At 47.0% G+C, this 24,112-nt stretch overlaps 2 protein-coding genes across 4 annotated transcripts in view; one reads left to right on the plus strand and one right to left on the minus strand.

Annotated features, from left to right (window-relative positions):
• Positions 1 to 7,512: 7,512 nt before the first annotated feature.
• On the minus strand, positions 7,513 to 10,351 carry LOC121287000 (mucin-17-like). Its single transcript, XM_041204414.1, has 3 exons — positions 10,338 to 10,351; positions 8,170 to 9,816; positions 7,513 to 8,083 (listed from the first exon to the last, which is right to left on the minus strand). The coding sequence occupies exons 1-3, from the start codon at positions 10,349 to 10,351 to the stop codon at positions 7,513 to 7,515; spliced, it is 2,232 nt and encodes a 743-aa protein (XP_041060348.1).
• The window catches only part of tubd1 (tubulin, delta 1), a 43,489-nt gene continuing 29,682 nt past the window's right edge, over positions 10,306 to 24,112 (plus strand). Inside the window, exons 1-2 of one of the 3 annotated variants that reach the window (XR_005945196.1) lie at positions 10,306 to 10,512; positions 12,669 to 12,819. Coding sequence is in view for 1 of the 3 variants with exons in the window: in XM_041205419.1 (XP_041061353.1) it covers positions 10,350 to 10,512; positions 12,669 to 12,819 (314 nt within the window). In the remaining 2 variants the exon portion in view is untranslated. Of the gene's footprint in view, positions 10,513 to 12,668; positions 12,820 to 24,112 lie in introns of those variants that run through there. The other 2 variants (XM_041205419.1, XM_041205421.1) reach the window with 2 other exon arrangements.

The raw sequence follows: 24,112 nt of genomic DNA on the forward strand, positions 1-24,112 counted from the left end.
ACAACAGTGAGATAAACAGCATGCATTTATGTGGTGCCTTTAACATAGGAAAATGTCCCAAGAGCTTCAAAAGACCTTTTATCAGTTAAAATTTCACACTGAGCCACAAATTAGCTTTGTCAAAATGGTGGGTTTTAAGGATCAGCTTCAAGGAGGATAGAAAGGTTGAGAGATGGAGAGGTTCATGGAGAGATCTCTAGAGCTTAGGAGATCTTTGCTAAATGTGACATAAATGCAAGTTGAGAGCTGGGTTAAAGGGTTACAGTTTTCAGTAGGTGCTGTACAATCTGAAGGGAGTGGAAACATACTGACATTCCACAATCACAAGACAGCATCTCCTTGCCAGTGTATGATTTTCATAAAATAACTGTTTTGAGGCACTTTGTCTTTTTGGAAAACCTAAAAATATTGGAGGTCCTCTTTTACCCTAATCAATATACTCTTATGTATTTGTCTATCAGTTAGAGGGAGTATGAAGCACTTTGTTTTATTTCCAATAATTTTGTCATCTGCAGAAAGGATTACTGTTCATCCCAAATATGCCACATATTTGATACATGAGTCACAATTTTATTTATTCTCAGGATGAGAGAGTTGCAGACAAGGTCGGAATTTACTCCTCATTCCTAAAGCCTAAGCAGCTTGTTAAGCAGGAAGGATTCAGATGTGTTGGTGTGGGATTGGAGTCACATACTGGTAAGACTTAATAATGACAGGAGATTCCCTGTCCTAAAGGACATGAGTGAAATTGGTCGGTTTTTGTGACAATCTGACAGCTTTGTAGAATTAAGGGGGGGGCGGGGTGATGGGGTAGTGGTATTATTGCTGGGCTATTATCCCAGAGACCCAGGGTAATGCTCTGGGGACCCAGGTTCGAATCCTGCCTTGGCAGATGGTGGAATTTGAATCCAATAAAAATCTGGAAATAAAAGTTTGATGATGACCATGAAGCCAATGTTGATTGTTGTAAAAACCCATCTGGTTCACTAATGCCCTTTAGGGAAGGAAATCTGCCGTCCTTACCTGGTCTGGCCTACATGTGACTCCAGACCCACAGCAATGTCCTCAGAAATGCCCTAGCAAGTCATTCAGTTGTAACAAACTGCTACAAAGTCACAAAAATGGAATGAAACCGGACGGACCTCCTGGCATCAACCTAGGAAGCAGAAACGAAAATGGCAAAGTCAGCCCTAACATCTGGGGTTTAGTGCCAAAATTTGGAGAGCTGAGTCAAGCAACAGCCCCACTCATAGAATCATACCTGACAGATAACGTCCCAGACACAGCCATCCCAGAGGTGGCAGCACAGTGGTATACAGTCGGGAGGAAGGTGCCCTGGGAGTCGTCAACGTCAACTCCGGACCCCATGAAGTCTCATGGCATCAGGCCAAATGTTGGCAAGGAAACCTCCTGCTGATTACCATGTACTGAAATCCCTCAGCTGATGAATCAGTGCTCCTCCATGTTGAACACCACTTGGAGGAAGCACTGAGGATGGCAAGGGTGCAGAATGTACTCTGGATGGGGGACTTCAATGTCCATCACCAAGAGTGGCTCGGTAGCACCATTGCTGGCCAAGTCCTAAATGACATAGCTGTTAGACTGGGTCTGCAGCAGGTGGTGAGGGAACCAACAAGAGGGAAAATTATACTTGACCTCATTCTCACCAAACTGCCTGTTGCAGATGCATCTGCCCATGACAGTATCGGTAGGAGTGATCAGTGCACAGTCTTGATGTTGACAAGGTCCTGTCTTCACATTGAGGATACCCTCCATCATGTGTGGCACTACCACTGTGCTAAATGGGATAGATTTTGAACAGATCAAGTAACTGAAGACTGAGCATCCATGAGGTGCTGTGGGCCCCAGCAGCAGCAGAATTGTACTCAAACACAATCTGTAATCTTATGATCCGGCATATCCCCCACTCTACTATTACCATCAAGCCACATAGAATTAAAGGGTGGAATTTAAGCCAGGCTATGGGAGTCTTGCCCGTTGGCTCTGAGAGCTGCTGAGAGTCCTGCATCGCCTCCTCGGGGAAGGGCCACGATATTCACTGGCCAGCAGCTGCTTTCCCTGGATGACCCGGGGGCAGAAATCCCACCTACCTGACAGCCTGTAGGCCAATCAGAGGCCAGCAGTTTTTCATTGCAGACCATGCCTGCAAGAGTGATGGTAGCTTCTGACAATGCACCTATCAGAGGCTCAGGATCAGCGAAGGACCCAGGCCATAGATGAGAGAGGGTGGGATGGGGTCTGAGGGAAAGGTTTGCAGACTGGGGGTTGCAGGGAGTTCAGAACAAAGTGTTTGTGGCTCTTGGCAGGCCCCGCCCCTTCCCGATGTCGGACCCTCGATCAAGCACTAAGTGCCTGACAACAAGGGATTCCCTCTCCCGGGATCCCTTTTTTAAAATTCATTCACGGGATGTGGGCTTCGCTGGCTGGGCCAGCACTTACTGTCCATCCCGAGTTGCCCTGGAGAAGGTGGTGGTGGCCTTGAACCGCTGCCGTCCATGTGGTGTAGGTACACCCACAGTGCTGTTAGGGAGGAAGCTCCAGGATTTTGACCCAACAACAGTGAAGGAACGGCCGATATATTTCCAAGTCAGGATGGTGAGTGACTTGGAGGGGAACTTCCAGGGTGCATTGTTCCCATCTATCTGCTGTCCTTGTCCTAGATGGTAGTGGTCATGGGTTTGAATGGTGCTGTTGAAGGAGCCTTGGTGAATTCCTGCAGTGTATCTTGTAGATGGTACACACTGCTGCTACTGTGCATTGGTGTTGGAGGGAGTGAATGTTTGTAGATGTGATGCCAATTAAACAGAGCTGCTTTGTTCCGGATGGTGCCAAGCTTCTTGAATGTTGTGGGAGCTGCACTCATCCAGGCAAGTGGGGAGTATTCCATCACATTCCTGACTTGTACCTTGTAGTTGGTGGACAGTCTTTGGGGAGTCAGGGGGTGAGCTACTTTCTGCAGAATTCCCAGCCTGTGACCTGCTCTTGTAGCCACAGTATTTATGTGGCTAGTCCAGTTCAGTTACTGGTCAATGGTAACCCCCAGGATATTGATAGCGGGGGATTCAGTGATGTTAATGCCATTGAATGTTAAGGGGCCATAGTGAGATTCTCTCTTGTTAGAGATGGTCATTGCTTGGCACTTGTGTGGCTCAATCATCAGTGAACATCCCCATTTCTGACCTTATGATGGAAGGACGGTCATTGATGAAGCAGCTGAAGATGGTTGGGCCTAGGACACTACCCTGAGGAACTCCTGCAGTGATGTCCTGGAGCTGAGATGACAGACCTCCAACAACCACAACCATCTTCCTTTGTGCTAGGTATGACTCCAACCAGTGGAGAGTTTTCCCCTGGTTCCCATTGACCCCAGTTTTGCTAGGGCTCCTTGATGCCACACTCGGTCAAATGTGGCCTTGATGTTAAGGACAGTCACTCTCACCTCACCTCGGGAGCTCAGCTCTTTTGTCCATGTTTGAGCCAAGGCTGTAATGAGGTCAGGAGCTGATTGGCCCTGATGGAACTCAAACTGGGCGTCAGTGAGCAGGTTATTGCTAAGCAAGTGCCACTTGATAGCACTATTGATGACCCCTTCCATTACTTTACTGATGATCAAGAGCAGACTGATGAAGCGGTAATTGGCCGGGTTGGATTTGTCCTGCTTTTTATGTACAGGAAATTTTGAATGGGGTGCAGGAGCAGTAAGACTTGGGTGTGTATGTGCTTATATCATTGAAGGTGGCAGGACAGGTGGAGAGAGCAGTTAATGAAGCATATAGTATGCTGGGCTTTATTAATAAGGGCATAGAGTACAAGAGCAAGGTGATTATGCTGAATTTATATAAGATACTTGTTAGACCTCAGCTGGAAAATTATGTTCAATTCTGGGCACCATTTTGTAAGAAGGATGTGAACACATTGGAGAGAGTGCAGAAGAGGTTTACAAGAATTGTTCCAAGGATGAGGAACTTCACCAAGAGGATAGATTGGAGAGGTTGGGACTGTTCTCCTTGGAGAGGAGAAGGCTAAGAGGAGATTTGATACAGATGTTCAAAATCAAGAGGGGGCTGCACAGAGTAGATAGGGAGAAGCTGTTCCCACTCGTAAAAGGATCAAGAACGAGAGGGCAAAGATTTAAAGTGATTTGCAAAAGAAGTCATGTGAGAAAAACCATTTTCACACAGCGAGTGGTTTGGGTCTGGAATGCACTGCGTGGAAGTATGGTGGAGGCAGGTTCAATCGAGGCATTCAAGAGGGCATTAGATGATTATTTGAACAGAAATAATGTGCAAGGGTACAGGGAAAAGGCAGGGCAATGGCACTAGGTCATGATGTTCATTTGGAGAACTGGTGCAGACATGATGGGCTTCTGTGCCATTAAGATTCTGTGATTCATTATAGGCTTGGTTCAAACATGGACAAAAGAGCTGGACTCCGAAGGTGAGGTGAGTGACTGCCCTTGGATCAAGGCCGCATTTGACCGAGTGTGGCATCAAGGGGCCCTAACAAATCATGGGGAAAACTCTCCACTGATTGGAGTCATACCTAGCACAAAGAAAGATGGTTGTGGTTGTTGGAGGTCAGTCATCTCAGCTCCAGGACATCACTGCAGGAGTTCCTCAGGATAGTGTCCTCGGCCCAACCATCTTCAGCTGCTTCATCAATGACCTTCCTTCCATCATAAGGTCAGAAGTGGGGATGTTCACTGATGATTGCACAATGTTCAGCACCATTCGCGAATCCTCAGATACTGAAGCAGTCCATGTCCAAATGCAGCAAGACCTGGACAATATCCAGGCTTGGGCTGACAAGTGGCAAGTAACATTCACGCCTCACAAGTGTCAGGCAATGACCATCTCCAACAAGAGAGAATCTAACTATGGCCCCTTGACATTCAATGGCATTACCATCACTGAATCCCCCACTATCAAAATCCTAGGGTGTTACCATTGACCAGAAACTGAACTAGACTAGCCATATAAATACTGTGGCTACAAGCGCAGGTCAGAGGCTAGGAATCCTGCAGAGAGTAACTCACCTCCTGACTCCCCAAAGTCTGTCCACCATCTACAAGGCACAAGTCAGGAGTGTGATGGAATACTCCCCACTTGTCTGGATGAGTGCAGCTCCCACAACATTCAAGAATCTTGACACCATCCCAGGACAAAGCAGCCCGCTTGATTGGCACCACATCCACAAACATTCACTCCCTCCAGCACCGATGCACAGTAGTAGCAGTGTGTACCATCTACAAGATGCACTGCAGGAATTCACCAAGGTTCCTTCAACACTACCTTCCAAACCCATGACCACTACCATCTGGAAGGACAAGGGCGGCAGATAAATGGGAACACCACCACCTGGAAGTTCCCCTCCAAGCCAGTCACCAACCTGACTTGGAAATATTTTGCCGTTCCTTCACTGTCATTGGGTCAAAATCCTGGAACTCCCTCCCTAACAGCACTGTGAGTGTACCTACACCACATGGACTGCAGCGGTTCAAGAAGGCAGCTCACCACCACCTTCTCAAGGGCAAATGGGGATGGGCAACAAATGCTGGTCCAGCCAGCGGAGCCCACATCCCATGAATGAATAAAGAAGAATCATTCAGAATTAACATGAAGTAAACATGAATTGACAGGAAAACTGTGGTTAAATACACCAAAAGCTGCAGATTAAATGGCAGACACAACCGAGAATTTCTCAGCAACCTACCCAGGCATCAGTGATGACTGTGAGTCACAAAAATCCTTAAAACATGTCTTCCTTAAGAGGTATTTGAGCTCTTTTGAGGATACAGCTTCTGATTTCCCTGAACAGCATCTGCAACACAGCCTTGAAACCCTTTTGCCTCCAATAAGTTATCAGGCAACTGGACTCTAGCTCAAATTGCCTCAATGACTGCTCTCTTCTGAGACTGCGCCCCATTGGATTCACAAGCCTACACCCCAGCATCTAATCACTGGCATGATCCCAGCTGTCTAGCTGTTCTAAGCAGAACATCACTGCTCCTAGGTTTCCCTGAGCCCAATGCTCAGCAGCACAGAGCTACCAACATCTCCTGGGGCTTCTTTGAGCCTCCTTCAACAGCATGGGACTAGCAACCTTCTGCCACTTCTTCAGCTCCTGACTGGCTTCTGTGAGCCCCAGTTGCACACAGAACTAATGACAGCACTTCAGCTCTCAACTAAAAAACTTATGTGGGCTCATTTTTTGTGCTGCGCATTGGTCCTGTGGTTCTGTAGTTCCACCCCACCGTGTAGGTACATTGCCCAATTTCTGTGTGCCAGAAACCAAGCATGTGTGGCCTGTTGCTGTGCTGCACTCTTCACTTGCACAGGAATTCCAGATATGCCAGAGGTTACTGCCCTTCAAGCAGGACCTGGGCCAACTCAGAAAATAGACCGAAACAGCCCAGAAATAGAAATTCCCTCACACTCAGTTTGATCCACAGATGCTGCCAGACCTGCTGGATATTTTCAGCACTTGTTTGTTTTTTTTAAAACCTACCTGTTTGACTAAGTTAAAAGCAAAATACTGTGGATGCTGGAAATCTGAAATAAAAACAGAAAATGCTGGAGAAACTCAGTTAATGCGACAGCCTCTGTGGAGAGTGAGAGAGAGAGAGAGTTTGCCTCTGAGGGAGAGTCAAACAGGCCTGAAATTTTAACAAAACAAAAATTGCTGGAAAAACTCAGCAGGTCTGACAGCATCTGTGGAGAGGAACACAGAGTTAATGTTTCAAGTCCGTATGACTCTTCTTCAGAACTAAAGAGAAATAGAAATAAGACCATAAGACATAGGAGCAGAAATTAGGCATTCGGCCCTTTGAGTCTGCTCTGCCATTCAATCATGGCTTCTAAGTTTCTCAACCCCATTCTCCCGCCTTCTCCCCGTAACCTTTGATCCCCTTACCAGTCAAGAACCTATCTATCTCGGTATAATAATGAGGTGAAATATAAACTGTTTAACAGGGTGGGACAGGTAGAACTGGTTAGGGGGCCAGTGATAGGTGGAGGCAAAGGAGAATTGCCAAAAATGTCATAGATAAAAGGCCAAAGGGGTGTTGACGGTGGTGATATTAGCTAAGGAATGTGCTAATTAAAGGTAGAAAGCAGGACGAGCAGGGTACAGATAGCCCTGGTGGGGGGGTGGGGGGAAGGGAATGCAATGGGCTAAAAGATGGAGATAACCAATGGATGGAAATAACTTTTAAAAATAATAATAGAAATAGGTGGGAAAAGAAAAATCTATAAGAAAACATATAATAATTATTAGAATTAATTATTAGAATAATTATTAGAATAATTATTAGAATAATTATTAGAATTATTAGAATTATTAGAATTAGAAAACATATAATAATTATTAGAAGAAAGGGGGTGGGGGTGTTGGAGGGAGTTAATGGTCTGAAGTTGTTGAAGTGACTGGGTCAGGCCGGGAGGCTGTAGTGACCGGGAGGGTCAGGCCGGGAGGCTGTAGTGACCGGGAGGGTCAGGCTCGGGAGGCTGTAGTGACCGGGAGGGTCAGGCTGGGAGGGTCAGGCCGGGAGGCTGTAGTGACCGGGAGGGTCAGGCCGGGAGGCTGTAGTGACCGGGAGGCTGTAGTGACTGGGAGGCTGTAGTGACCGGGTGGCTGTAGTGACCGGGAGGCTGTAGTGACCGGGAGGCTGTAGTGACCGGGAGGCTGCAGTGACCGGGAGGCTGCAGTGACCGGGAGGGTCAGGCCGGGAGGCTGTAGTGACCGGGAGGCTGCAGTGACCGGGAGGCTGCAGTGACCGGGAGGCCGCAGTGACCGGGAGGCCGCAGTGTCCGGGAGGCCGCAGTGACCGGGAGGCCGCAGTGACCGGGAGGCCGCAGTGACCGGGAGGCCGTAGTGACCGGGAGGCTGTAGTGACCGGGAGGCTGTAGTGACCGGGAGGCCGTAGTGACCGGGAGGCTGTAGTGACCGGGAGGCTGTAGTGACCGGGAGGGTCAGGCTGGGAGGGTCAGGCCGGGAGGCTGTAGTGACTGGGAGGGTCAGGCCGGGAGGCTGTAGTGACCGGGAGGCTGTAGTGACCGGGAGGCTGTAGTGACCGGGAGGCCGTAGTGACCGGGAGGGTCAGGCTGGGAGGGTCAGGCCGGGAGGCTGTAGTGACTGGGAGGGTCAGGCCGGGAGGCTGTAGTGACCGGGAGGCTGTAGTGACCGGGAGGCTGTAGTGACCGGGAGGCCGTAGTGACCGGGAGGCCGCAGTGACCGGGAGGCCGCAGTGACCGGGAGGCCGCAGTGTCCGGGAGGCCGCAGTGACCGGGAGGCCGCAGTGACCGGGAGGCCGCAGTGACCGGGAGGCCGCAGTGACCGGGAGGCCGCAGTGACCGGGAGGCCGCAGTGACCGGGAGGCCGCAGTGACCGGGAGGCCGCAGTGACCGGGAGGCCGCAGTGACCGGGAGGCCGCAGTGACCGGGAGGGTCAGGCCGGGAGGCTGTAGTGACCGGGAGGCCGCAGTGACCGGGAGGCCGCAGTGACCGGGAGGCCGTAGTGACCGGGAGGCTGTAGTGACCGGGAGGCTGTAGTGACCGGGAGGCCGCAGTGACCGGGAGGCCGTAGTGACCGGGAGGCTGTAGTGACCGGGAGGCTGTAGTGACCGGGAGGCTGTAGTGACCGGGAGGCTGTAGTGACCGGGAGGCCGCAGTGACCGGGAGGCCGCAGTGACCGGGAGGCCGTAGTGACCGGGAGGCCGCAGTGACCGGGAGGCCGCAGTGACCGGGAGGCCGTAGTGACCGGGAGGCTGTAGTGACCGGGAGGCTGTAGTGACCGGGAGGCTGCAGTGACCGGGAGGCTGCAGTGACCGGGAGGGTCAGGCCGGGAGGCTGTAGTGACCGGGAGGCTGCAGTGACCGGGAGGCTGCAGTGACCGGGAGGCCGCAGTGACCGGGAGGCCGCAGTGTCCGGGAGGCCGCAGTGACCGGGAGGCCGCAGTGACCGGGAGGCCGCAGTGACCGGGAGGCCGTAGTGACCGGGAGGCCGCAGTGACCGGGAGGCCGTAGTGACCGGGAGGCCGTAGTGACCGGGAGGCTGTAGTGACCGGGAGGCTGCAGTGACCGGGAGGCTGCAGTGACCGGGAGGCCGCAGTGACCGGGAGGCCGCAGTGTCCGGGAGGCCGCAGTGACCGGGAGGCCGCAGTGTCCGGGAGGCCGCAGTGACCGGGAGGCCGCAGTGACCGGGAGGCCGTAGTGACCGGGAGGCCGCAGTGACCGGGAGGCTGTAGTGACCGGGAGGCCGCAGTGACCGGGAGGCTGTAGTGACCGGGAGGCCGTAGTGACCGGGAGGCCGCAGTGACCGGGAGGCTGTAGTGACCGGGAGGCCGCAGTGACCGGGAGGCTGTAGTGACCGGGAGGCCGCAGTGACCGGGAGGCCGTAGTGACCGGGAGGCCGCAGTGACCGGGAGGCTGTAGTGACCGGGAGGCCGCAGTGACCGGGAGGCCGTAGTGACCGGGAGGCCGCAGTGACCGGGAGGCCGCAGTGACCGGGAGGCCGTAGTGACCGGGAGGCTGTAGTGACCGGGAGGCCGTAGTGACCGGGAGGCCGCAGTGACCGGGAGGCCGTAGTGACCGGGAGGCCGTAGTGACCGGGAGGCTGTAGTGACCGGGAGGCTGCAGTGACCGGGAGGCTGCAGTGACCGGGAGGGTCAGGCCGGGAGGCTGTAGTGACCGGGAGGCCGCAGTGACCGGGAGGCCGTAGTGACCGGGAGGCCGCAGTGACCGGGAGGCCGTAGTGACCGGGAGGCCGTAGTGACCGGGAGGCTGTAGTGACCGGGAGGCTGCAGTGACCGGGAGGCTGCAGTGACCGGGAGGGTCAGGCCGGGAGGCTGTAGTGACCGGGAGGCTGTAGTGACCGGGAGGCTGCAGTGACCGGGAGGCCGCAGTGACCGGGAGGCCGCAGTGACCGGGAGGCCGCAGTGACCGGGAGGCCGTAGTGACCGGGAGGCTGTCAGACCTGCCCAGCTTCTCCAGACTTTTATTATCTTTGAGTAAGTTTATGATCTAAACCGAATGAAACTTTGTTTCATAAAGTTCCTGTAAAGAGTCTGGGACATTTTTCTACATTAAAAGGTTTATCTAAATGCCAGTTGTTGTTGCAGGGAGGGGGCGGGGCTAAGGGGAGCCGGGCTCTGCGCAAACGCCGGAGGCGGAGCCTGAGAGTTCGTGCCCTCTGACCCTGGTCCGCACAGCGGGGGCGGGGGCGGGAGCGGGGGCGGGGGGCGGGCGCTCCGCGTTTGACCGACGACGGCAGCGGCGCGCGCGCGCGTGTGCGTGGGGGAGCGCGCGTTGGCGCGCGCGCCTGTCCACGGCCATGTCGCTCGTGCTGCTGCAGCTCGGCCAGTGCGGGAACCAGGTGGGCCCGGAGCTGCTGGACGTGGTCAGCGGCGATGGCCGGAGTGAGCGGGGCCGGAGCGACAGTTACCGAGCCGCTTCCCAGGAGAGATTCTTCCGGCAGGAGGAGGCCGGAGGCGATGGTGAGGGACATTCCGGCGGCGGCAGCATCTCCCTCAGTCCCTCAGCCCCTCCACACTCTGGCCAAACTCCCTCACTCAGCATCAAAATAGGGGCCGTGTCCCTGGGCTGGTCACCCAGAGGCCCGGGGTCCTGCTCTGGGGACAGGGGTTCAAATCCCACACCAGGGCCAGCTGCTGGGCTTCAGATACAATCTGCAGTTGACAGCCAGCCCCACATAGCGGTGACCGTGAAACTACTTATCAATTGTTGTAAAAACTCATCTTCACTAATGCCCTCAAAGGGAAGGAAATCTGCCGTCCTCACCCGGTCTGGCCTACATGTGACTCCAGACCCACAGCAATGTCATAGTGGTAGAGTTATACAGCACAAAAAACAGGCCCTTCGGCCCATCGTGTCCATCAACCAGCACCTATTCTAATCCCGTTTTCCAGCACTTGGCCCTTAGCCCTGTATGCGATGGCATTTCAAGTGATCATCCAAATACTAAAATGTTGTGAGGGTTCCTGTCTCTACCACCCCCTCAGGCAGCGTGTTCCAGATCCCAACCACCTTCTGGGTGAAAAAATGTTTCCTCAAATCCCCTCTAAACCTCCTGTCCCTTACCTTAAATCTATGCCCCCTGGTTATTTACATCTCTGCTAATGGGAAAAATTTCTTCCTATTAATTCCCTCATAATTTTGTGTACCTCTATCAGGTCTCTCCTCAACCTTCTCTGCTCCAAGGAAAGCAACCCTAGCCTACCCAGTCTCTTCATAGCTGAAACACTCCAGCCCAGGCAACATCCTTGTGAATCTCCTCTGCACCCTCTCCAGTGCAAACAACATCCTATAGTGTGGCGACCAAAACTGCACACAGCACTCCAACTGTGGCCTAACTAGCATTTTATAAAGCTCCAACATAACCTCCCTGCTCTTATATTCTGTGCTTCGGCTAATAAAGGTAAGTATGCCATATGCCTTCTTAGCCACCTTTATCTGTGCTGCTGCCTTCAGGGATCTATGGACATGTACACCAGGGTCCCTCTGATCCTCTGTACTTCCTAGGGTCCTACCATTCATTGTGTATTCCCTTGCTATCTTAGTTCTTCCAAAATCTATCACCTCACACTTCTCAGGATTAAATTCCATTTGTCACTGCTCTGCCCATCTTATCAGCATATCTATATTGTCCTGTATTCTAAGGTTTTCCTCCTCATTATTTACATCATCTGCGAACTTACTGATCATCCCTCTTATATTCACATATAAGCCATTAATGTACACTATAAACAGCAAGGGTCCCAGCACCAATCCCTGTGGTACACCACTCGTCACAGGTTTCCAATTACAAAAAAACAACCTTCAACCATCACCCTCTGCTTCCTGCCACTAAACCAATTTTGGATCCAATTTGCCAAATTTCCCTGAATCCCATGGGCTCTTACCTTCTTGACCATTCTCCCGTGCGGGACCTTGTCAAAAGCCTTACTGAAATCCATATAGAAGCCAATGTGGTCTTCAGGTCTGCCCCCTGAAATGGTGTAACAAGCTACTCAGTTCAAGGGGCAATTAGGGATGGGAAAGAAAAGCTGGCTTTGCCAGTGACATACACATCCAATGAAAGAATAAAAAAAGTAATAATATACAAAAGGAGGACATTTAGCCCATTGTGTCTCTACTGGCTTAGCCTCTTGAATAAACATTTAAATATGATAAAGCTAGTCAATTAGTTATTAGTACTCTAAAAACAATTACAAATGAGATAATTTGGAACAGTTATAAAAACAGAATGTGGCATATTCTGCAAGCAGTACTTTTGATGAATGTCAGTCCAAGCATTTTCACTATTCTTAAAAGAATTCTATTTAAACTGAAGTGAAACAGTTTACATGTAGAACAGAGTTTATTTTGATATTGAGACCATCTACTACTTGAGTTGATTGTTTACAAGACCATAAGATTCCTGCTGCAATACTAAGACTGAGTGCAACCTAAATAGTGTCCCTCCCCCTGCTCCCTGCAGTGATGCTCTTTCGTGCATCATTCTTCCCATTAGTTTTGGGTTTAAAATTTAGAGCCAGGTTTTGAGTGAAAACCGCTTGTGCTATAGTGGATAGCTGGAATGTGTATTTTTTGATACTGTATTGTAATTTCCCAGTACTGGTGTGATTTTCAGCATTGCCAGTAGCTCGGGCCATCCTAGTCGACATGGAGCCAAAAGTCATCAGTCGTACTTTATCCAAAGCCACAAAATCAGGACGGTGGAGATACGGAAACCAATCCTACTTTTGTCAGAAACAAGGATCCGGAAACAACTGGGCAAATGGGTAAGAATGAACCTATCCATCACCATAACACCGTCTGAAATAGCAACTTTCCTTTCGCAACCCTTTGCTTGTAAAGAAATCAAACCAACTCCCAGTCTTTGGCAGTAATACTCACATATGTTGTGACCACTAACACATCTTTAAAGGAAAATGTAATTTACAGATGTATCAGTTAATCTTCAGTATTTATGGATGAATGTCTGCACACTGTCTCAGAGTTGTTACAGTGTAGAAGGAGGCCATTCGGCCCATTGTGTCTGCACCAGCTCTCTGAGCATTTTAACTTAGTACCAATCTCCTGGCTTTTCCCCGTAACCCTGCACATTGTTTCTATTTAGATAGTCATCTAATGCCCTCTTGAATGCCTCAATTGAACCTGCCTCTACCACACTTCCAGACAGTGCATTCTAAATCCTAACTACGTACTGTGAGAAAAAGTCTTTTCTCACCTCGCATTTGCTTCTTTTGCAAAACACCTTAAAACTGTGCTCTCTGGTTCTTGATCCATTTATGAGAAGGAACAGTTTCTCCCTATCCACTCTGTCCAGGCCCTCATTATTTTGAAAACTTCTATCAAGTCTCCTCTTAGCCTTCTCCTCTCCAAGGAAAACAGTCCCAACTTCTCCAATCTTTCCTCATAACTAAAGTGTCTCATCCCTGGAACCATTCTCGTAGAAACCTCTTCTGCACTCTGTCCAATGCATTCACATCTTTCCTACAGTGTGGCACCCAGAACTGTACACAATACTCCAGCTGAGGTCTAACCGGTGTCTTATATAAGTTCATCATAACCTGTCTGCTCTTATACTCTATGCCCCTATTAATGAAGCCTAGAACACTGTATGCTTTAGAAACAGCTCTCTCTACCTGCCCTGCTACCATTAATAACTTATGTACATCTACACCCAGGTCTCTGCTCCTTCACACTTTTTAGAATAGTATCCTTTATTTTATATTGTCTCTCCATGTTCTTTGTACCAAAGTGTATCACCTCTCATTTCTCCACATTGAACTTCATCCGCCACATGTCTGCCCATTCCACCAATGTGTCAGTGTCCTTTTGAAGTTCTACACTGTCCTCCTCTCAGTTTACAATTCTCTCAAGTTTTGTGTTGCCCTCAAACTTTGAAATCGTCCCCTTCTCACCAAGGTCTAGATCATTTACATATATCAGGAAGAGCAAGGGTCCCAATACCGATCCCTGGGGAACTCCACTACAAACCTTCTCCCAGCTCAAAAAATACCCATTAACCATTACTCTCTGTTTCCTATCCCTCAGTCAATTTTGTAATCATGTTACTCCTCTCCCTTTTATTCCATGGCCTATAACTCTCCTTGAGGTCTGTTGTGTGGCACTGTCTCAAATGCCTTTTGGAAGTCCATGTACACCACATCAACGGCCTTGCCTTCATCAACCATCTCTGTGGCCTTTCAAAAAACTCCAGCAAGGTCGCTAGATGCAATTTGCCTTTTAAAAAATCCATGCTGATTCTTCAGAATCAGTCCATATTTTTCCCTGTGACTATTAATTCTATCCCAAATAATTGTTTCAAGAAGTTTCCCCACCACCTAAGTTAAACTGACTGGTCTGTAATTGCTGGACAGACCTTTGCAACTTTTTTTGAACAAGGGCGTAACATTTGCAGTTTTCCAGTCCTCTGGCACCTCCCCTGAATCCAGGGAACATTGAAAGATTATGGCCAGTGCCTCTGCAATTTCCACACTCACTTCCTTCAATATTCTTGGATGCATCTCATCCGGTCCCCGTGCCTTATCAGCTTTAAGTACCGACAGCTAATCCAATACCTCCTCCCTTTCAATTTTAAACCCTTCTACTGACTGAGTTTCCTCCTCTGTCACCATGGCGTGGGCAGCATCTGCCTTGTAGGTAAAGACAGATGCAAAGTATTTATTTAACACCTCAGCCATGCCTCTTGCCTCTATGTGTAAATCCCCTTTTTGGTCCCTAATCAGCCCTACTCCTCCTTTTACCACCCTTTTACTATTGATGTGCTTATAGAATACTTCGGGATTTCCTTTTGTGTTAGCTGCCAGCCTTTTTTCATAATGCCTCTTTGCCTCTCGTATTTGCTTCTTCACATCCCCTCTGAACCTTCTATATTCAGCTTGGATCTCAATTGTATCTGCTACTCGACACCTGTCATAAGCACACTTTTTCTTTAACTTAATTTCTATCTTGTCATCCAGGGATCTCTGGATTTGTTTGTCCTACCCTTCCCTTTTGAGGGAATATACCTTGAATGTGCCCAAAGCATCTCCTCTTTGAAGGTAGCCCATTGTTCAGCTACTGTTTTTCCTACCAACCTTTGGTTCCAGTCTATCTGGCCCGGCTCCGTTCTTGCCACATTGAAGTCTGCTCTCTGTCAGTTGATTATTCTTACTCTGGATTGACCAATGTCATATTCCACCATCATCCTAAACCTTATGATAGAATGACCACTGTCCCCTAAATGTTCCCCCATTGTCACTTTATCTACTTGGCTCACTTCATTCCCAAGAACCAAGTCTAGCAGTGCCTCCTTTCTCGTTGGACTCGATACAGAATGCTGTCGGAAATTCTCCTAAATACAATCTAGGAACGCTTGTCCCTCACTGCCCCTTACACTACCACTATCCCAGTCTATGTACGGGTAATTAAAGTGCCCCATTATAACTACTCTACGATGTTTACACCTCTCTGTAATTTCCTTGCAGATTTGTTCCTCTGTATCCTTCCCACTAGCTGGTGGTCTATAATTACACCGAGCAATGTAATTGCACCCTTCTTATCCCTTAGCTGTAGCCAAATCGAATCTGCCCTTGGAACCTCTGACACATCCTCTTTCTCCAGTACTGCAATACTTTCCTTAACCAAAAACACCACCCCTCCTCCTGTTTTCCTTTTCCTATCTTTTCTGAACATTTTGTAACCAGGAATATTTAACACCCAGATCTGCCCTTCCTTAAGCCAGATCTCCGTTATTGCCACAACATCATAACCCCACAAGGCAATCTGTGCCTGTAGCTCCCCAATTTTATTAACTATATTCCGTGCATTCACATACATGCAGTGCAACCCTGAATTAGACTTCATTACTTGCCCCCTTACTCCGACTCCACCTATTAACTTACTATTTTCTATTTTAGTGCCTCTCCCAACATTCCATGCACCCTGGTGTTACTTTCTGATATTCTCTCCTGGTTCCTACACCCCTGCTGAGTTAGTTCAAACCCTCCCTAACAGCACTAGCAAAACGACTCCCAAGGAACTCGGTCCCAGCCCTGTCCAGATGCAACCCATCTGGCTTGTACAGATGCCATCTCCCCGAGAGCCAGTCCCAGTGTCCCAGGAATCAAACGACCTCCCTCCTGCACCATCTTTCCAGCCACGCATTCATCTGCCTTATCTTCCCATTGTTTCGTTGCTTTGGAAAGTTGGTCAGAGATGGGCATCTGCTAAGCAACAATTTTTCCCTGTTCCCTTCCTCTCCTGACTTCTTTCCTCTAATATTCGTCTTCTTTCCCTAATCTCTGCTTTGTCTGTTTTGAACAGTATGTTAGTGTGGCTGCAACCCAGATCAGAAGGTCATGGTTTGTTTCAGCGATTGGTGTACAAGGACACCCAGGTCCCTTTGTACATCAACATTTCCCAATCTATCACTATTTAAATAATAATCTGCCATTCCATTTTTCCTACCAAAGTGGATAACTTCACACGTCATACTGCATCTACCATGTAATTGCCCATTCAATCAACCTGTCTAAATCACCTTGAAGCATCTTAACACCCTCGTCATCGCTCGCATTTGCACCGAGTTTCATGTCGTCAGCAAACTTGGAAATATTACATTTGGTTCCCTCACCCAAATCATTGATAAATATTGTAAATATCTCGTGCCCAAGCACTGATCCTTGCGGTACCCCTCTATCACTGCCTGCCACTGCAAGAAAGAGCCATTTATTCCAAGTCTGTTTCCTGTCTGTTAGCCAATTCTCAATCTGTGCCAATATATTACCCCCAATTCCATATGCTTTTTGCACACTAACCTCTTATGTGGGACTTTATCAAAAGCTTTCTGAAAATTCAAATACACCACATCCACTGGTTCTCCCTTATCTATTCTGCTAATTAGTTCCTCAAAAAACGCCAGTGGGTTTGTCAAACATGATTTCCCTTTCATAAATCCATGTTGACTGTCTAATCCTGTTGATATTTTCTAACTGTTATGACATCCTTTATAATAGACTTCATCATTTTCCCTACTACTGATTGTTAGGCTAACCGGTCTGTAATTTGCTGTTTTCTCCCTCCCTCTTTTTTTAAATAGTGGGGTTACATTTTCCACCCCCCAATCTGCCAGGACTATTCCAGAATCAACAGAATTTTGGAAGATGACAACCAACGCATCCACTATTTCCGTGGCTACCTCTTTAGTCCCCTGGGATGTAGATTATCGGGCCCTGGGGATTTATCGGCTTTCAGTCCCATTAATTTCTCCAGCACTATTGTTTTACTAATACTAATTTCCTTCAACTTCACCTTCTCACAAGACCCTTAGGTTCCCTAGCATTTCTGGGAAGTTATTTGTGTCTTCCTCTGGAAACAACTAAATTAGATGTTTAGTTGCTCTGCCCTTTCCTTGTTTGCTATTATAAATTCTCCTGTTTCGGACTGTAAGGGACCTACATCTGTCTTCACTGCTCTTTTTCTTTTTATATGCTTATAGACGCTTTTACAGTCTGCTTTTATGTTCCTTGCAAGTTTCCTCTCGTACTCTGTTTTTCCTCTTAATCAATCTCTTGATACTCCTTTGCTGAATTCAAAACTGCTCCCAATTATCAGGCTTGCTACTTTTTCTAGCAACTATATATGACTCCCCTTTGGGTCTAATACTATCCTTAATTTCTTTTGTTTGCCATGGCTGGGCCGCTTTTCCTGTTGTGTTTTTGCGCCAGAAAGGAATGTATAACTGTTACAATGCATACATTTGTTCCTTAAATATTAGCCGTTGTTTATCCACCGTCATGCCTTTTAATGAATTTCCCCAATCCTTCTTGGCCAACTCATGCCTCATACCTTCATAGTTTCCTTTGTTTAACTTTAGGACCCTAGTTTCAAATCGAACTATTTCACTTTCCATCCTAATGAAGAACTCTATCATGTTATGGTCACTGTTCCCTCAAGGTCTCCACACAACAAGATTATTAAATAATAATTGCACAATATTAATCTAGGATAACAAAAACAGAAAATGCTGGAAAAACTCAGCAGGTCTGACAGCATCTGTGGAGTGAGAAAAACAAAGTTAACATTTTGAGTGCTTATGTGGAAGGGTCATACGGACTCGAAACATTAACTTTGTTTTACTCGCTCCGCAGATGCTGTCAGACCTGCTGAGTTTTTCCAGCATTTTCTGTTTTTGTTTGAGATTTCCAGCATCCGCAGTATTTTGCTTTTATCACAAATCTAGGATAGCTGTTGCCTAGCCAGCTCCTCGACATACTGGTCCAGAAAAACCATCTCATACACACCCCAGGAATTCATCTGCCACAGTATTATTGCTCATTTGGTTTGTCCAGACTATATGTAGATTAAAGTCACCTATGGTTATTGTAGCGCCCTTGTTACATGCATCTCCAATTTCCTGTTTAATGCTGTCCCCTACCTTATCACTACTGTTTGGAGACCTATAGACAACTTCCACTAATGTTTTCTGCCCCTTGTTGCTTCTTAGCTCCACCCAGACTGATTCTACATCTAGATTTTCTGAGCCAATATCCTCTGTCATTATCACTGTGATTTCATCCTTAACCAACAACGCCACTGCACCTCTTTTTCCTTTTTGCCTCTCCGTCCTAAATATCGAGTACCCTTGGATATTCAGTTCCCATCCTTGGTCACCTTGCAGCCATGTCCTCATAATTGCAATCATATCATACCCATTAACATCTATTTACGCTGTTAATTCATCTACTTTATTGCGAATGCTTCGTACATTCAGGTACAGTGCCCCTAGACTTGTCTTTATAACATTTTTACACACCTTTTTTTGTACTATGGCCCTATTTGCTGCTAACTCTTTTACTTTCTACTTTTCTGTCTTTCATTCCTATCGTTATTTCCTCTCTTTTGTCTCCCCACTCAGGTTCCCATCCCCCTGCCAATCTAGTTTAAACCCACCCCCTCTCTGGAGACTTGAATACAAAAGGTCTAGATAGATCTGCAGCACTGTGCTGAGGGAGTGCTGCAGTGCTGGAGGTGCCATCTTTCAAATGAGATCTAGAACTGAAACCCTGACTGTTCCCTCAGGTGGATGCGAAATCCCAAGGCACTATTTTGGAAAAGAGCAGGGGAATTCTCCCCATTGCCTTGGGTCAATAGTTAGGGTGCAATCAACATTATTAAAAAAAAGTTCAGATTTCTGTTTGTGGGAGCTTGCTGTGCACAGATTCCCTCCTGTGTTTCCCACATTACAATAGTGATTATAATCCAAAAGTGCTCCATTGCCTGTAAAGTGCTTTGGGACAAAAACAGAATTACCTGGAAAAACTCAGCAGGTCTGGCAGCATCGGCGGAGAAGAAAAGAGTTGACGTTTCGAGTCCTCATGACCCTTCGACAGAACTAGGTGAATCCCAGGAAGGGTTGAAATATAAGGTGGGGGTGGGGAGGATTCACCTGGGAATTCCTGGGATTCACCTAGTTCTGTCGAAGGGTCATGAGGACTCGAAACGTCAACTCTTTTCTTCTCCGCCGATGCTGTCAGACCTGCTGAGTTTTTCCAGGTAATTCTGTTTTTGTTTTGGATTTCCAGCATCCGCAGTTTTTTGTTTTTATCTAAGTGCTTTGGGACATCTGGTGGCCATGACAGGGACTATAGAAATAACAAGTCCTTCTTTTCTGTTTTCCCTTTACCTAAGCACAAATGAATGGAATCATGGAATGTAATCCACAAACCTTTGTAAAATCCCAGAACCCATCTTCCAGTAATGGAATTGGACGTACTCAAAAGCAACAGACCTGATTGTAGAGAGAATAGCTCTTTAATTATTATAGCAGCCGTAGGTTTGAAGGAAGGTGTATACTCTGGGTTTTAGCCTTTGTTGGTTATTTTTATATCGAGTTAAATAGAAATTTACAAATTTTAGCACTAAAATACAAAAAAGAGTTTTTTGAAGTCACTGAAAAGAGGTGTATATCCGAGGTGAGAGGTAATTGTGCCCTTGTAAACATAAAATGTTAAAAAAAATCATGACTTCAACTGAGCTATTGAGTTAAAAGCACAACTGCCCTCTTCCTTGAGGATGTTTCCTGATAAATATGGTTAGCTCTGGCAGTTTAGAGTTTACAGCACCTCACAGCTCGTTAAACTTGCTCCAACCAACTATCCCATGACATTGCAGTACATACCAGCTGACATGTCAGGGTGTTTGGTCTCAGTCTGGTATACAACTTGTTGGCAGTCACCTGTGCTGCAGCAGTGATAGGACACAAGTTCACATCACAAACATCTTTTTAATTAAAAAATTCCAATCTCAGTCATGTCACCAAGAGGCGCTGATGTGTGAATCAGAGGCAGAACAGGAATATGCCACTCACATTTCACTGTATTCTCTGCCAGTTGACCATACAGCCGCCCTGCCAGAAGGCAAGTTTAGACATTTCTAGACCTGAAAATTTCAAATCAGCCAAAGGAAAATTAACCAAGTGCAACTGCAGCAACTTTTAGAGCAGTTAAAACTGAATTATATCCTAAATAATAAACTTTGAAAGGACTTTTATGACAAATTGACACATGGTCAGCAGCATAGATTAGGAGCAAGGCCTTTTTCAAACATCTAAGGAAGGCAGTGTTGGTGGGACATAAACATGAGAAGCCAACAGAAAGCGGAAAGATGATACTTAAGCATTTCCGATGACTGATTTGACAAATATGCTCAATTCCAAGGTTGCCATTGAGTGGGTATGCTGGCTCAGCACCTACCATCTTCTGAGCCATGTGGACAGTTCCAAGATGTGTGATTGATTGGGTGATGCACACAGCCTCACAAAATCCAGTGTACAATATGTCAGCAAGTTTGAATATCTGCACTGAAGCTCGAGCTTTTTGCAGTAAATTATGACAATTACCTAGAAAGGCTGATCAGCGGAGGGGAAATGTTAGAAGTTATTATTAAAGATGTTATAGCAAGACACTTAGAAAAATTTAAGGGAGCGGAGACAGCCAGACTGAGAGGGACACCTCTACTCAGGCAACGGGCTGAATTTGAAAAAAAAATCCAGGAGTGACATCACAGGAAAACTGTCAGTTCATTGGTTGGTGAGAAGCTGCTGTTTGGGACTGTGTTTAAAAAGCTTAAAACTAGAAAAACGTATCATTTATAAAGAAGTAGCTACTTAGATTTCATCAAGAAACACTAGCAATCGGGAAGTAAAGTGAAATAAAGTAAACCAAAGTAAGATAAAGTTAACATAAGCGTAACAAAGTCAGGTTACTAGTAATTTATTCTACTCATTCTACTTACTCTTTAAGTGTAATTAATAGCTTTTAGAGTTACGGGTTGGCAGGTCAGCTCAGCCAAGTGGAGTGTACATCCTGCAGTATGTGTGAAGTTGTGGGCACACCATATTCCCCTGACAAACACATCTGTTGGAAGTTTCACCAGCTGCACAAGCTTGAGGTCGGGGTTTCGGAACTTGAGCGGTGGTTGCAGTCACTGTTGCGATCCACGAGACAGGGGACTACATGGATAGCACGTTTAGGGAGGTGATAACACCGCAGGTCAGAAACGTACAGCCAGAGAGGGAATGGGTGACCGCCAAGCAGTCTAAGAGAACCAGGCAGGTAGTGCAGGAGGCCCCTGAGTCTATCCTGCTTGCTAAGTGGTTTTCCATTTTGGATGCTGATGAGGGCGATGGTTCCTCAGGGGAGTGCAGCCAGAGCCAAGCCTGTAGCACCATGGGCAGCTCAGCTGTACAGGGGGGAGGAAGAAGAATGGAAGGGCAATAGTTATAGTGGATTCCATTGTCAGGGGACCAGACAGACATTTCTGCGACAGTAAATGTAACTCCAGGATGGTGTGGTTCCTCTCTGGTGCCAGGGTCATGGATGTCACTGAGCGGCTGCAGGACATCCTTCGGGGGAGGAGAATCAGGCAGAAGTTGTGGTCCACATTGGTACCAACAACCTAGGTAAGAAAAGGGATAAGGTCCTGAAAGCAGATTTCAGGAAGTTAAGAAGAAAATTAAAAAGCTGAACCTCAAGAGCAGTAATCTCAGGACTACCCCCAATGCCACATGCTAGTGAGCATAGCAATAGGAGAATTGATTGATTAAATACGTGGCTGGAGAACTGGTGGAGGAGGGAGGGCATCAGATTTCTGAGGCATTGGGACTGATTCTGGGGCAAGTGGATTAAGAATTGGCTAACAGAAAACAGAGAGTAGAAATAAACGAATCATTCTCATTTTGGCAGGCTGTGACTAGTGGGGTACCGCAAGAATCAGTACTTGAGCCCCAGCTGTTCACAACGTATATCAATGATTCAGATGTGGGGACCAAATGTAATATTTCCAAGTTCGTGGATGATACAAAGTTAGATGGAATGTGTGTTGTGAGGAAGATGTAAAGTGGCTTTGGATTTGGACAAACTTTAGGGCAAGAACATGGCAGATGGAATATGATGTGGAAAAATGTGAGGTTATCCACATTGGTGGAAGTAACAGATTTGCAAAATATTTCTTAAATGGTAAGAGATTAGAAAATGTGTAGATGTACAAAGGGACTGGGGTGTCCTTGTCCATAAGTCATTGAAAGCTAACATGCAGGTGCAGCAGGCAATTAGGAAGGCTAATGAAATGTTAGCCTTTATTGCAAGAGGATTTGAGTACAGGAATAGTGAAGTCTTGCTTCAATTGTATAGAAGTTTGGTTAGACTACACCTGGAGTAGTGTGTGCAGTTTTGGCCCCCTTACCTCAGAAAGGGTATTATTGCCATAGAGGGAGTGCAATGAAGATTCACCAGACTTGATCCGGGAATGGCGAGACTGTCTTATGAAAAGAGATTGGGGAAACTGGGCCTGTATTCTCTAGAGTTTTGAAGAATGAGAGGTGATCTCATTGAAACCTACAAAATACTTAAAGGAATAGACAGGGTAGATGCAGGTAGGATGTTTCCCCTGGTTGGGGAGTCTAGAACCAGGGGACACAATTTCAAAATAAGGGGGAAGCTACTTAGGACCGAGATGAGGAGAAATTTCTTTACCCAGAAGGTTGTGAATCTTGGGAAGCTCAATCATTGAGTATGTTTAAAGTAGAGATTGATAGATTTCTGATTAACAATAACATAAAGGATTGTGGGGATAGTGTGGGTAAAAGACATTGAAGTGTTCAATCAGCCATGAGTGTATTGAATGGAGGAGCAGAATCGATGGGCTGAATGACCTTCTGTTCTTATGTTTCTAATCAGGCAGAGTCAACATGATTTTGTGAAAGGGAAATCATGTTTAGCCAATTTATTGGAGTCCTTTGAAGGAGTCACATGTGCTGTGGATAAGGGGGAACAGGTGAATGTACTGTACTTAAATTTCCAGAAGGCATTTGATAAGATGCCACATCAAAGATTATTGTGGAAAATAAAAACTCATGGTGTTGGGGGTAACATATTGACATGGGTAGAAGATTGGATAGCTAATAGGAAACATAGTTGGCATAAATGCGTCTTTTTCTGGTTGGTAAGATGTAACGAGTGGTGTGCCACAGGGATCAGTGCTAGGGCCTCAACTTTTTACAATTTATGTAAGTGACTTGGATGAAGGGGCTGAAGGAATGGTGGCTAAATTTGCTGACAACACAAAGTTAGGAACGTAAGATGTGAAGAGGACTTAAGGGGGCTACAAAGGGACATAGATTAAGTGACTGTGCGAAGATCTGGCAAATGGAGTATAATGTGGGAAAATATGAAATTGTCCATTTTGTCAGGAAGAATGAAAAAGAAGGGTATTATCTAAATGGTGAGAGAATGCAGAGCTCGGAGATTCAGAGGAATCTGGGTGTCCTGGTGCATGAATCACAAAAGGTTAGTATGCTGGTACAGCAAGTAATTAGGAAAGTTAATAGAATATTATCATTTATTGTGAGGGGAATGGATTACAAAAGTAGGGAGGCTATGCTTCAGCTATGTGGGACATGAGTGAGACCACATCTGGAGTACAATATTGGTCTCCTTATTTAAGGAAGGATGTAAATGCGTTAGAAGTAGTTCAGAGAAGGTTTGCTAGACTAATACCAGAAAT

This window comes from Carcharodon carcharias, chromosome 14 (genome assembly GCF_017639515.1).
Source record: "Carcharodon carcharias isolate sCarCar2 chromosome 14, sCarCar2.pri, whole genome shotgun sequence".
Lineage (NCBI taxonomy): Eukaryota > Metazoa > Chordata > Chondrichthyes > Lamniformes > Lamnidae > Carcharodon > Carcharodon carcharias.